General features: G+C 41.1%; 1 protein-coding gene across 1 annotated transcript in view; it reads left to right on the top strand.

The window, feature by feature from the left end:
- The window catches only part of LOC103361018 (anoctamin-2), a gene marked incomplete at its 5' end in the record, with an annotated part of 33,840 nt that overhangs the window by 14,549 nt on the left and 6,208 nt on the right, over window positions 1–13,083 (top strand). The window contains 2 exons of the mRNA XM_008286996.1: window positions 1,407–1,459; window positions 3,296–3,474. Of these exons, the coding sequence (XP_008285218.1) occupies window positions 1,407–1,459; window positions 3,296–3,474 (232 nt within the window). The remainder of the gene's footprint in view (window positions 1–1,406; window positions 1,460–3,295; window positions 3,475–13,083) is intronic.

The raw sequence follows: 13,083 nt of genomic DNA, 5'->3' as shown, positions 1-13,083 counted from the left end.
TGGCACAAAGGCCGACTGTGAAAGTGAAACGCAAGCTTTTACCTACAACAAGCCAAGCAGGCAAACAAAACACAGGGAGCAGGTCTGGACTGAGGCAGAATCCAGCCAATAATACAGGCGATAGTTCAACATGAACAAAACCAGAATCCTGGAAAGCTAAAGGACTAAGCACAAAGACAGTCTGGCAAATGTTAGGTAGTGGAGTGGTGGTGTAAATACTGCAGGGCTGATTAGAGTGGAATCAGGTGAATGGAGTAGAGAAGATCCAGTGATGCAGCAGGGCAGATGGGAGTGGCTGTCTGAGGAGACATCATGAAAATGTACAAACCAGATTGAGTGAATGACTGATTAAATGAATGAGAAAAAACAAAAAACTGTGACAGATCACACTGACTGAAGGCAGACCAACAGGTTTCACTGCCAAGTTTACAAACCGATGCCTCTTAGCAGTTCATTAGAGTGATGTTGTTGCTGTTGGCTGAAACCTCATGTCTCTCCAGTGGTCATATTTTTAGCAGAAAATCATTTTTCATTATAGCTTGAACACTGTGAATTTCTGAGTTCACCCACAGACTGTAAAGTGCTTTACTAGACCCAAAGGTCACGCTGTAAGGAAGGATAACATGTTGCTGTATGGATTTACAAAAAATTCTGACCTTTCTCTGGGTAATGTCAGGAATTCTTTTGCAGCAAGCTAAGACGTTTTTATTTTCCTCTGTCATGCTAGAAGCATGGCTGTAAGGATCATCCTGTTGATCACTCCATCTATTACTATGGTCCAGGCTGGATCTACATCCAAGAAACTCGTTGCTGGTAAAATTTTAATCTATTGTAACAGAGAGAATGGCCAAATTTGTCCAGCATCTCTCTGAAAGAAATGTAAAAGAAAGACAATTACAATGTGACAGTGGACACACAACTCTTTTCCTATTGGGTCATTCAGAGTGGCTCAGCAGCTGTAACCTAATGAACTGTGGAGTTTATCAGAAACTCTCTGTCTAGATTACAGATGTTGACAAAGGCAGCTTCCTGAGACTAAGACTTTATTCCTCATAAGGGCTGACAGCTCTATTTTTTATTCTACTTATGTAACACACACGCACGCATGCGCGCGCGCACACACACACACACACACACACAGTTTGTCCAGTGCATTGGCTTTATGACTAAATACTACTAAATGTAAAATTACTGATATAATACTGATATAACTACAGCTATTAACTGCTGTCCTCACAGAGTGGAAGCATGAAAGTAGAGTGAGGTAATGCTGTTTATATAGTTTAGTTTAGACCTCACAACAATCACATCACAATCCATTAACAGTTGTGTTTCTGTGCTTAACACTGACATTTCTCTCATTCTGTCTTTTCCTTTCTCTCTCTTTCTTGCTCTTCTTTCTATAGGTATATGGTACAACATACTGAGTGGAATGGGAAAATTCTCAGTCATTATAAATGTAAGTACCCTGCATTTTGCGATCTGCTTATTAAATTAGTGATGAAGGCAGACACAGGCACAATAAATGTATGAGGATGAGAATTCTATATTGAGTACTGCACATAAAGCATCTGCTGAAGGTCCTACATGAAGCACTTAAACACTCTAATATATCATCTATAGCTTAGAATTTTAACACATTTTAGTGTAATTAGTGTTCAACTCACAGCCTCCCTGCTGCATCTTAATCTGTGTCCAGGTCAGATTTAGGGGAAACTGTGACGAGTGCTGTTTAACACAACACTGTTGTTTTTTTTTTTTACATGAAGTTCAGTTTATTTATTTTATGAAAACAGTTGGTTACCATATTCTGTGGCTCTGGAGGGAGCTGTATCAAGTCTGGAAAAGATTTATGATTGCAATGCAATACTGTATGACTTCCATTATCTTACCACACATTGCCACTCGTTTCGAACTTTTCTGTTTTAACATTTCAGCATGTAATCTACCTTTCACCAGTTCCCCTTTGTGCATGCCTTCATACACTTTTAAGTCGTCAATTGCTGACACTTATGACAGTTTATATTAAATTGTATAGTAAACACATATTGAACCATGTTTTCTCTCAGACGTCGTCTGTCATGACCTCATATGATCCCAATATTACATCTGAAACACTGTAATATGCTGATCCGTAGAGGTCAAGGCCTGTGTGTGTGTGTGGAGTCAGGAAAATTTCTGCTTGGGATTTGTCTTTGGCCAGCTAACCAAATCCTATTCCGTTTACTTTTAATACTAAACAGATTTGTGGAGGGTTCAAAAACAAGCAGCAGGAGTTTTTATTTATTCTACAGCTCTCAGGGATTGAACTCACATACACACACTGAAGCTGCCTCAGGAGCAGTGGAAAATAAATGTAACAGAACTCCCCTTTTGTTCATGTGTCTCTATCAGTTGTACAGACTTTGACAAGTGTTCCTAATTGAATATGCTTGAATGCTCCACTCAAGTGCAGATGGGTGACAAATTAAAGGAAAAACCTAAATAGACAGAATGAAAGACAGTACATAGATGATAGAACAGCTCCAATGCACCTTTGATTTTCCAAGTTTCTGCACTCTACTGGAGGGACAAACACCAATCCCTCACTCGGTGTCTGGTGATGTGGTGGAGAGCGCTGTCTGACACGACAGTCCAAAATGTTTCATGGGCGTTCAAATGGACAGTGTGAGGGCCTTGCGATCCAGGAAGAGACTTCTCCCATCATGATAGAAAGGTTTCATCACTGGTTGAAGGTGATCACTCAGAATAACATCGTATGGGGCGCCACTATAGCTCACCTGGTTGAGCTGGCGTCTTATGTACAGGGCTACAGTCCCAATGTGGAGGTCATGAGTTCGAATCCTGCTCATGACCCTTTCCCATACGTCCTCCCCCTACTCTTCTCCCCTACTTTCCTGTCTCTCTCTCACTGTACTATCAATAAAGGCACAAAGGCCAAAAAAAATAACTTAAAAAAAAAAGAATAGCACTGTATTGATTTGCAGTGATCCTTTCTTTTGGACCCAAATCATGCCAGAGAAATGCTCCAATAGCAACACAGAGCCATCAGATACCCCTCACCGTAGGGATCAAGGGTTCAGTTGTTTCCCTTTAGTTTGTCTATTATGTCTGAAATTCACTCTGTACCATGTTTGTGTTTTTTACTTCTTGACACCACTTTTACTCAAAAGCGATGGTAGAAATTTTAGGACCCATGAAGAGTTTAACAGTGTAAAACTTGTTGACTTATGATGTACTCATGACAGAAGCTCTCTCACTCTGTCCGTCTGTCTGTTTCTCTTTGCGTCTGGAGGCCTTTGTGATCTCCTTCACGTCAGACTTCATCCCTCGGCTCGTCTACCAGTACATGTACAGTCAGACGGGCACCATGCATGGCTTCATTGACCACACACTATCCCACTTCAACGTATCCAATTTTAAACCTGGCACGGCACCGCATAACTCTGAGCTCGGAGACATCACCGTCTGCCGGTAAGACACATACACACACATACACACCCAAACACATCCATATACTTCACTAATGACACATACTGATGGCCATTTTAATTTGATAAATTATCTTTTTGACAGGCAATTGACCACAAAAATAGCCACCTGGTCAATAAAAACAGCCATTCATACACTTAGACATGCACATATACACACATTTGCACACACACACATCCCTACTGTTTTCTGACATGTTTTTCCTTTTACTGCCAGTGGAGTGCTTGGTGAGCATTCAAGAAAATAGCCAGGTCAATTCATCTATTTTTACATCAAAGGAATTTAATTTGGGGGGGTTTGTCTAAGGGGATAAAACAGCATTACTCCGCCTTGTCAGAGCTTATAACTTTGACCTTAACAAATACATGCACACTCCCCTTCAGTCTTTGTAACAACAATGATCAACTACCACTGTTATGCTTGTTTCAAGGCTAGAAACCATTTACTCTTGCTGAAGGATGTTTCTGTTTCTTAGCTGATGTGAATCTTCTCCTTATGTTTTAACCTTCGTCTTTAACATTTGTACTGAGAAACTTTTTTGTAATTCCATAAGTAATGTTTGCCCTTCCTTACATTCACACTTCAAGTTGTATGGTGCAATCATTCACTTACTGTCACCACAGGCTCCAAAGGGTTTTACACTTTAAGAACAGCTCGCTCATTCTTTCTTGTGTCAAAGAAGCACTCCTGGAGGTTATGTTTTTGTGTTATGAAAAGTTTAGTAATGAAGCAGACAAGGCTGCGACATTACAGGCCTCACTTTGCACCCTGACCAAAGTGTTTAGTCAAAGTTAGTGTTGAGGTTATTAAGCTGTCAGAATTGGATACACATAGTAATATATCATCTGCATAGAGCAGCAAATAGTCTTTTATATTTAAGTACAGGCTTATACAGAAGGACTGATGCATTACATGAGTATAAATTGCTTATGATACGGTGTGATGTGATGCAATATGATACAATAAGTCTTATTATTTAATGCCACAGTGGGCAAATTTGTATTGTCACAGCAGCAAAAGGATAGTGCAAACATTTAAGAAATGCCAGAATAGCCATGGATTCCAAAAATAAATAAAGTGGTATGTAATGTGCTTTTTATACACCACCTGGACCTGGATGTCAGGCAAACTTATATGGCTGGGTTGGACAATAGCAAGTATTTAGTTGAAGCCTTTGTAGTTTTAGACCTTTTAAAATAAGGCTTAAAGTCACCAAAAAACTCTTATTGGTGTATCTAAATTATGTATTTAGAAGTTTATACCATTAAAAAATAAAAATCAAAAACCCTTCCTGCCTTAAAATGAGCTCGTGAATAAACTGCACAAGTCTGAGGTGGGTTAGAGTTGCTGATTTCTATATGATTTCCTTGCCCTTAGTCGGAAGAAGAGGTTGGGAATCATTACATCTTTAACTGCTGAGAGCTATATGGTTGTGGAGGTTTGCAGGTGACGTAATATAAACATTTCTGCTGCCACGTACTTTACCACTCCAACATCCATTTGATAACATAATGACCTTTGCTCTTAGCTATGGACGTGAAACACCTAATAAATGTGAGAACAACAAGTGACCAACAGTTTTTCAATGAAATCAGTCACGTTGAATCTGGAGGCAACAAGAACAAATCTGAAAGATTTTCTCACTGCGGCAACGATGCACCACGTTATTAGCTGCTGAAGACAGTGCACTATTGTATCTTCTATGCATTTTCACTCATGCCAGTGGCAAACGTCTCTTTCATAATATCAATATGAAGCGCTGTAGAAGAAAAGGTCATCGATGCTGGCGCCCACAGACGCCTGAGCCCGGCCCAGTGTTACATAAGACAGCAAAGAATTACAATGCAAGAATGCAGTCTTTGTGTCAGTGTAGTGTGACATGTCACATCGGAAACATGACGAGATGCTGTACGCCTTGATCACTTATGTGCGTGAAATTAGGTGGAGGATGTTCCAAGAAGGGTTTGTTCTCTGCAGTGTGTGATGACATATAGCAAAATTACAGACTGTAGCTGGGCGGTGTATAAGCTACTGATGATGTGGGCAATGCCTCTGGGCTTAGGGCAAGTGATTCAGCTCTGTCGTTGCCCCTGACAGTTAGTGTCTTTCTTTTTCACGTTGTCTATCTGATCCAGTTAATTTTGGAGCTGCAGCTGCATGGATGAATACGTGCGAGAAGGAAGAAAAGAGGTCAAGATGTGATGAACAGTGTCAAACAGTGGATGAGAGATGAGCGAAGATAGCATTGATCAGTTGATCAGATAAGAATCCAACGGACTGAGACATCTTGTTAGACAACGGTTAGTGATTTGGAGAGATGGAAAGATGTGGAAGTAACTCAGAGGACAGGAAGGAAGGAAGGGGAGAGATACTGTAGTTGGATGGATGGATAAATAGATGATGGTGTGACAGAAGCCAACAACCAAGGTTTTAAATATTTAACAACATTTAAAAACAGCAGTGTGAGGAACTTGAAGATAGTTTCTGCATCAGTGGGCAGAGCATCACTGTACATCTCTGCAGTCATGTTTTCTCTACTGTATCATCAGTGCTGAAGAGCTGAATAAAAATGTAGCTTAACTATAAATTCTGCTTGAAGGCTAAATTCTCGATTTATTAATACATTGTTAGTGATGTGAAATGTACAGTATAGCTGGAGATTGATCCGGCCCATAGCTGAGCATGGTTTTGATGTGACTTATTTCCGTATCATTGGCACTCTAGTCATAGTGACATTGATTGCTGGAGTGAGTGTTGTGTGTCTGTTGAGTTCACGGTTTAACGTGACACCAGACAGTTTTCTATCTGCTTCTAAATCACAGATATAGAATGCGTCCTGCTTTCTTCAGTATTTCTGTAACTCATGCAAATGTAGGAGTATGTCTGAGTCAGAAATAACTCTGGGCAAATCTTCTGAGCCGTGTCTGCCTCGGTTGCATACGGGCCTAATCACAAGAGCTGTGACACTTGTGCTGTAATCACGAATGCAGGAGTCACACTGATGTAACTGATTGCAGTCGAACAGTCCATTTCTCCTCCAAATGGATTCTGACCAACTTGACCATCCATCCATCCATCGGTCCATTATCTATACACTGTAGTGCAGGGGTGCCCAATCCTGGTCCTCGAGAGCCCCTATCCAGCATGTTTTAGATGTTTCCTTCTTCCAGCACACCTGATTCAAATGATCAGCTCATCATCAAGCTCTACAGAAGCCTGATAACGATCCTGATCATTTGAATCAGGTGTGTTGGAAGAGGGACACATCTAAAACATGCAGGATAGGGGCTCTTGAGGACCAGGATTGGGCACCCCTGCTGTAGTGTATCTATCTAGTCCTCTGTAGCATCGCGGGGGTGCTGGAGTCTATCCCAGCTGACTCAGGGTGAAGGCAGGGGACACCCTGGACAGGTCACCAGTCTATCACAGGGCTACACTTAGAGACAGACAACCAAGCACACTCACATTCACACCTACGGACAATTTAGAATCACCAGGTTACCGCAGTGTGTCTTTGGTTTGTGGGAGGAAGCCGGAGAACCCAGTGAGAACAAGTTTCAGAAGGAGTGTGCTGTTATCCCCCTTTAGTTTTGGAAAGAAAAATTTCCATGATGCTGTAGACAAATTTGGTCTTAATTTTTGTGAAACACTAAAAATACTTTGTTGTTGTTGCTCGCCAGCTGAAAGGACTCTGTCTTGTCTTTGGCAGTGTACACTAAGTCACTGGGTATTTACCACTTTGCTCAAAGTTCCAGTTATGGAGTGAATACATATATCCTATTATTGTTCACAAAATTCAAAGTAGCAGAAACAAAAAACTAAATCATTTATCATTTTGTTGTTTTCTTGGGTTTTTTTTAAAAAGGGTGATTCAGGTCTGAGGCCCTGTTGTGGCTGAATTGATCGAATCATTAAATTCTGACTAATTCCTTATACTGCCATTGCTCAGGTCTACATGTGAAAGGGGGCCAAGACAAAGACCAGAAGAACAATACATCTTTTCTTATCTACATTCCTGATCTGTAAGCTAGCTTTAAATCAAATTATATTTTCCCAGAAAGCTTAAGAGTGATTCACGGAAAACAAAGAACACACACAGAATATGTTGTAAGCAGCACTTATTACAATAACGAGAAACAACATGCGCTCACAACAAATTCTTGTGACAAAGAGGCTTTATCTGTTATGAGTTACAGTTGTACATTTTTAAACTTTGTTGGTGTTTCAGGCATCTATCTTATGTCAAATGAGCTCACAGGAAGTCGACTGTGATTGCACTCTTATCGCCAGGAGGTTAAAGAAGAGCCGAGGAGCTATATGATGGATTACCACACAATTTGTAATCGAACGTTTCCTCTTTGTGCATTAGGAAAAAAAACATTTATTCTTCATTTGTTGTGTTTGGCTCAGACATAAGCTCAGTTCAAAAATTAAAAATCTAAAAGACAGAAACATTGGAGCAACACAGCACTCAACATGTCATCCTGCATGAACTATGAGGATGTCTCATGGGCACACTAACTGACAACCTCCTTCAGTCTGGAGCTCTGGCTCTAGTTGATGTTTTGCGTAGACTGATTGTGAAAACAAAGCCTTGACATGCATCATTTGCTCTTGATTTATTAAAATCAAACCAGTGGGATATGAGAAGTTGTATGTAAAACATAATGTACACATCACATAGAATCAATCACCTTTGTTGGGTGCCTCATTCATACTGCTTTTCAAGCAAGACTAGGTCTGCGTTATAAATTGTTTTTTTTTTTTTTTTTTTGTAATTTCAAGTATGTACCACAGCTGCCGTTACAAATTACGTATTGTTTCATGCAATGTGCACATAATTGTAACATACGTTATATGTGCCTAAACTCTGACCGTTGCAGTCTGCAGTGGGAATTAAGCCGTCGTCCATAGTCGTCTGTCTTTGGCCTGTAAGCGGCTCAAGCTTGTTTATACTTGTGCGAGACACCATGACATATATGATGTAACTGCACAAAGGATTGCAGCTCAGAATGGCCTGAAAAGCATGCTGTCTTGCACATGCATGTCTTTTTAGCATACTGTATTTGGCATACTATGTACTGGGGCATACTAAACATTTTTCTTGTATGGCAGTATGGATACTGGAACACACCCGAAGAGTCTGCAGGCATGTTGGAGGCCCTGTACGGCCATAGACACAGTGGTGTTTTCAGCTGAATGCTAATGTTAGCATGCTAACATGCTCACAGTGACAAAATGCTGATAAAAAAAAAGGTATAAGTTTCAAAGTACAGTTTAGATTGATGGCAATGCCATTAGTTTGAGGGTATATAAACCAAAATGACTTTTTGACCTGGTGAGTACCTTTAATCCTGAAAGCAACATGAATGTCACATTTTTTGGGCAATCCATACAACAGTTGTTGAGACATTACAATGAAAACCACCCAGCTGAGTGGTACATCTCACGGTAGTGCTGGAAACAAACTCATGGTCATTGGGATCCACTGTCATGGCATCATGGAGATTGGAGTCTGTACCAAACTGCATCAATTTATGCAGTCATCATCAAGAGTTTGGTTAAAATGTCCAGTTCATGGCTGTGCTAAACAAAAAAAAAGAAAAGAAGAGGGTTTCAGCCAGAGGAGGTTGGTGAGTTTCACTATGTGGAGATAATGAATTTTAACTAAAATTCATGGCAATACATTTTAAATCCATTTTGAGATCTTTGACCAAAGCTGCAGAAATTGTCAGAGAATCAGAAAAGTCAAAAGTGTTTGTCCTTTGTGAACAATAACTGCATGTACAAATCTTTATGGCACACCATCAAATAGTCGTGGAGCTATTTCACTGTGGGCCAGAGCTGTTTCTTTTTACATGTGGACCACACATGTACACAGCACCTCATGACTGCCAAAGGGCTCCGCTGCCTCGACATAGAAAATGACGCTTTGGTAATTACAGGCCTCAGGACTGTCACACTGTATAACAATCCTTCCTCTGTCCTCCAAACATAAATCTATTCTGTGTATAGTTTCTTAGTAATGGCCAGCTGTTTCAGTTGGTTAAAGCAAGACTGACTGAAACACTGTTTGGGTTATTTATGTCATAAATGGGTAAAGACAGTAAGACATTATGTTAGAGACTAAATGATGAATTTGAAGTATTGCTCTGTATCTCTCACCCCCGCCCCCCAGCAACATATCATGTCCAAAGTTATTCATGCATTCTTAAATAGCTGAAAATGCAACTTCTAGATAATTTCAAATGGTCCTGGTAATTTATATCATATTCTAGAACAAATACACTATAAACCGATGACAGCTGATGCGGTAGTTCTACTCTAGTCTAGTCAGTCACGAGTTCAGTTCAATTCAATTCGATTAAAAAAAAACGTTATTTGTCCCCTGGAGCAACTTAGAGCAGTTGGATACAGAATGGTAAAAATTAGTTTGGTGCAAGTCATGGCAAAAACTAATGATCTCAGTGAGCTGTTACTGAGATTCATCATGGGAAGAGAGTTGTACATTCTGCTTGCTCTAAAGCTGCAGAAGCCACATCCAAGGATCATCAATTGCCAGTGGCCACAGTACAAAGTGTAATCAGAAAGGACAAGGAATTCCACACTGTGTAAAATCTCTAAAGTCATGGTAGAAAAAGTCATATGTGACCGCTGCTCTGGAAAGAATATTAGTGTGAGAGGCCAAAAAGAATCGGAGGACATACTGATGAATTTGAGCAATTCTAGTACCAATATCTCAAGACAGACACTTCAGCAGACACTGAACAAGGCTGGTCTCCATGGACCCCCAGAAGCTTGACTGGACAAAGGAGAAAGCTTTTGATTGTAATTGTGTGGTCCATTGAAACAAAAATGTAGTTGTAGAGAGGTGACTTTCATTTTTCACAAAAGGAAGAAAAAGCATGAAAGCAGCAGAGACCCAATGACAGGAAGCATCACATCACTGGCTGAGGGACTGAACCACTTCTTCTTGGCAACGTGGATTCACCCCAACTGGACCCTGCTGACCACCCGTTTACCCTGCAGACACAGGGGTAAAATGAGTCCTGAAAGCTGTGAGTGTCAAGAAGTCAGCAGGTCCTAGATAGGATCCTGGACATGGTTCTCAAAGACTCACAGAGGTTTTCACTGACGTCTTCAATCCCTCCCTGGTGTGTGCTACTGTTCCGGCCTGTCTGAAAACTGCTACCATCATCCCAGTGCCCAAGCAGCCCAATGTCAGCTCCCTGAACGACTACAGACCAGTCGCACTGACACCCATTTCAAAGTGCTTTAGAGGACTAGTTCTGGGATGCATCAAATCCACCCTGTCCCCTGCTTTAGACCACCACCAGTATGCACACAGGGTCAACAAATCCACTGAGGACTCCATAAACACCACCCTCCATACTGCACTGACTCACCTGGAGCAGGAGGGGATGTATGTGAGGATGCTGTTTGTAAATTACAGCCTTTAACACTGTTTTGTTTAACAATGTTTGGAGACGTACATCAGTGAGGAGCTCAAGTGGACCAGAAAATCCACTGCTCTGGTGAAGAAGGCCCAGCAGACACTGTGCTTCATCAGAACACTACGAGGATCAAGCTTTCTGCACAATTATTGCAGTCCTTTAACCACTGCACCCTGACGTACTGCATCACATCCTGGTCTGGGAACTGTTCAGTGGCGGACAGGGCAGCTCTCCAGAGAGTGATAAAAACAGCACAAAAAATCATTTGACTCCCCCTGGCCCCGCCGGAAGACATCTACAGGTCTTGCTGCCACAGGAGAGCCTGCAGGATTGTTACCGACAGAACTCACTCCTTTCACCATCTGTTGACACTACTGCCCTTTGGAAGTGGCTACAGGGCCCTGAAATGCCACACCTCCAGACTGAGGAACAGTTTTTACCCCACAACCATACATGAACTGAATGTTGTTGTGTTTGTAGATGCGATGACAATGAAGGCATTTGATTTGATTTGATTCACGTTCTAGTGTTCAAGTGTTTTATAGTAAGAATTAAATATTCCTGAACTCTATGAAACTGAACTACCATCGCTGTATGTCTATTCTAAGCTAATGTCACTATATTGATACCTGAAAATGATCACAACAAAACTGATAAGCAGCAGAGACATGAAACTCAGATGTTCTGGCATTAAACAGACAAGACAGAGTGATACCTGGCAACAAGCGTTCTCTATGATTAGAGTTCATGTGTATGTTTTTTAACGATGGGAATGCTCTGACCTCTGTTTGTATATAAATTTATTCCTGGGTCCCAAGAGACTCTGTATTGGCAGTAGGAACTCTCACTAACACACACACACACACACACACACACACACACACTAGTCTCACATACTAACTATAATCTCATTGAGAGGTCTTATGAAAGAATATTGAGTTAGATGCTCCAGTTGCTGCCGAGCTCCACTATTATAACCAAACATGGAGCGTCTAGAAAATACACACACACTTTCACACACACACACACACACACACACACACACAAGAAGAAGGGGGAAAAAAGAGAGAAAAACGCTACGTAAAAATAACATTTTATATGTAATTCCACCTAGGCAAGTTAAGTTAAATTATCTGGAGCGTGGCGGGACGGGAGATCTTGTTTTACTGTTTGGTTCACATTGCAAACTGACTGCAGCAAAATACTGAGAATTATTGGCGAGCGAGTGAGGGAAAGATGAATAGATCAAAGAAAAAAATAGAGAGGGAGAGAAGAGCTGACTCTCACAGGCAACATTCCTCACTCATGACTGTATAAGGAGAAGGAATCAGACATCATAAGACCCTGCGAACACACACACACAATGCACACACACACACACACACACATGTTGCCCTCCCTCACTGTTATTTCTATACTGTTAGTCAAGTGCTTAGTGAGACAGCTCTTTCAGTCCATTTCATCTTCTTGGACGTCAGACGCATTTTTTCATGACAGAGTGAGTGGATGTGAAAGACTTGTTATGTCGTGTCGGACGTTTCAGTGTGAAACTTTGATCTGAGACGTCACATTAATGTGACATGTTAAATTGCTGTGGCCACTGTTTGTGATCGGAGCTTCCTGCATTCTTTCTCTGATATGCTTTGTTGTTTTTTTTTTTTTGCTTTGTTATATAATGTAACTTAAAAGGACATTTGATTTTATTGTCTGTAACTGAGAAAAATTTTGGTTTGTCTGATGATACTGGAGCACAGGATCTATCATTTTATTGCTTTCCATTCATTGTCTACGTAAGCAGCTGTGAGATGCATTCTGGTGGTGTTGTGATGTCTTTTGAGAGACAGAGCACGCTGGTGGTTGTGATTCCTGCTTTGCATAACACTGAAGTCTAGGCTACGTTATGCTAATCACGGGCATCAGTGTGTCGCCAGCTTTGGAAAGCCCTGAAAAACTGTGTGTTGCAGCTGCACAGCCTCCTGATGTTATCAGAAACAACCACCATGTTGGTCCGGTATAAAATCCAGATGCAGACGGCCCACCAGGGTGGTTTCCGTCCAGTCAGGTGCAGTCAGTGTGTACGCAGTTGTAGGAGGGTGACGTCTGTGTTGATTTCCTGGGAAGCAGCATGATCAAGTAT

This window comes from Stegastes partitus, unplaced genomic scaffold (genome assembly GCF_000690725.1).
Source record: "Stegastes partitus isolate 25-593 unplaced genomic scaffold, Stegastes_partitus-1.0.2 Scaffold481, whole genome shotgun sequence".
Taxonomy (NCBI): domain Eukaryota; kingdom Metazoa; phylum Chordata; class Actinopteri; family Pomacentridae; genus Stegastes; species Stegastes partitus.
The sequence above is the reverse complement of the archived record's forward strand: the minus strand, read 5'-3'. Positions and strand labels throughout refer to the sequence as shown.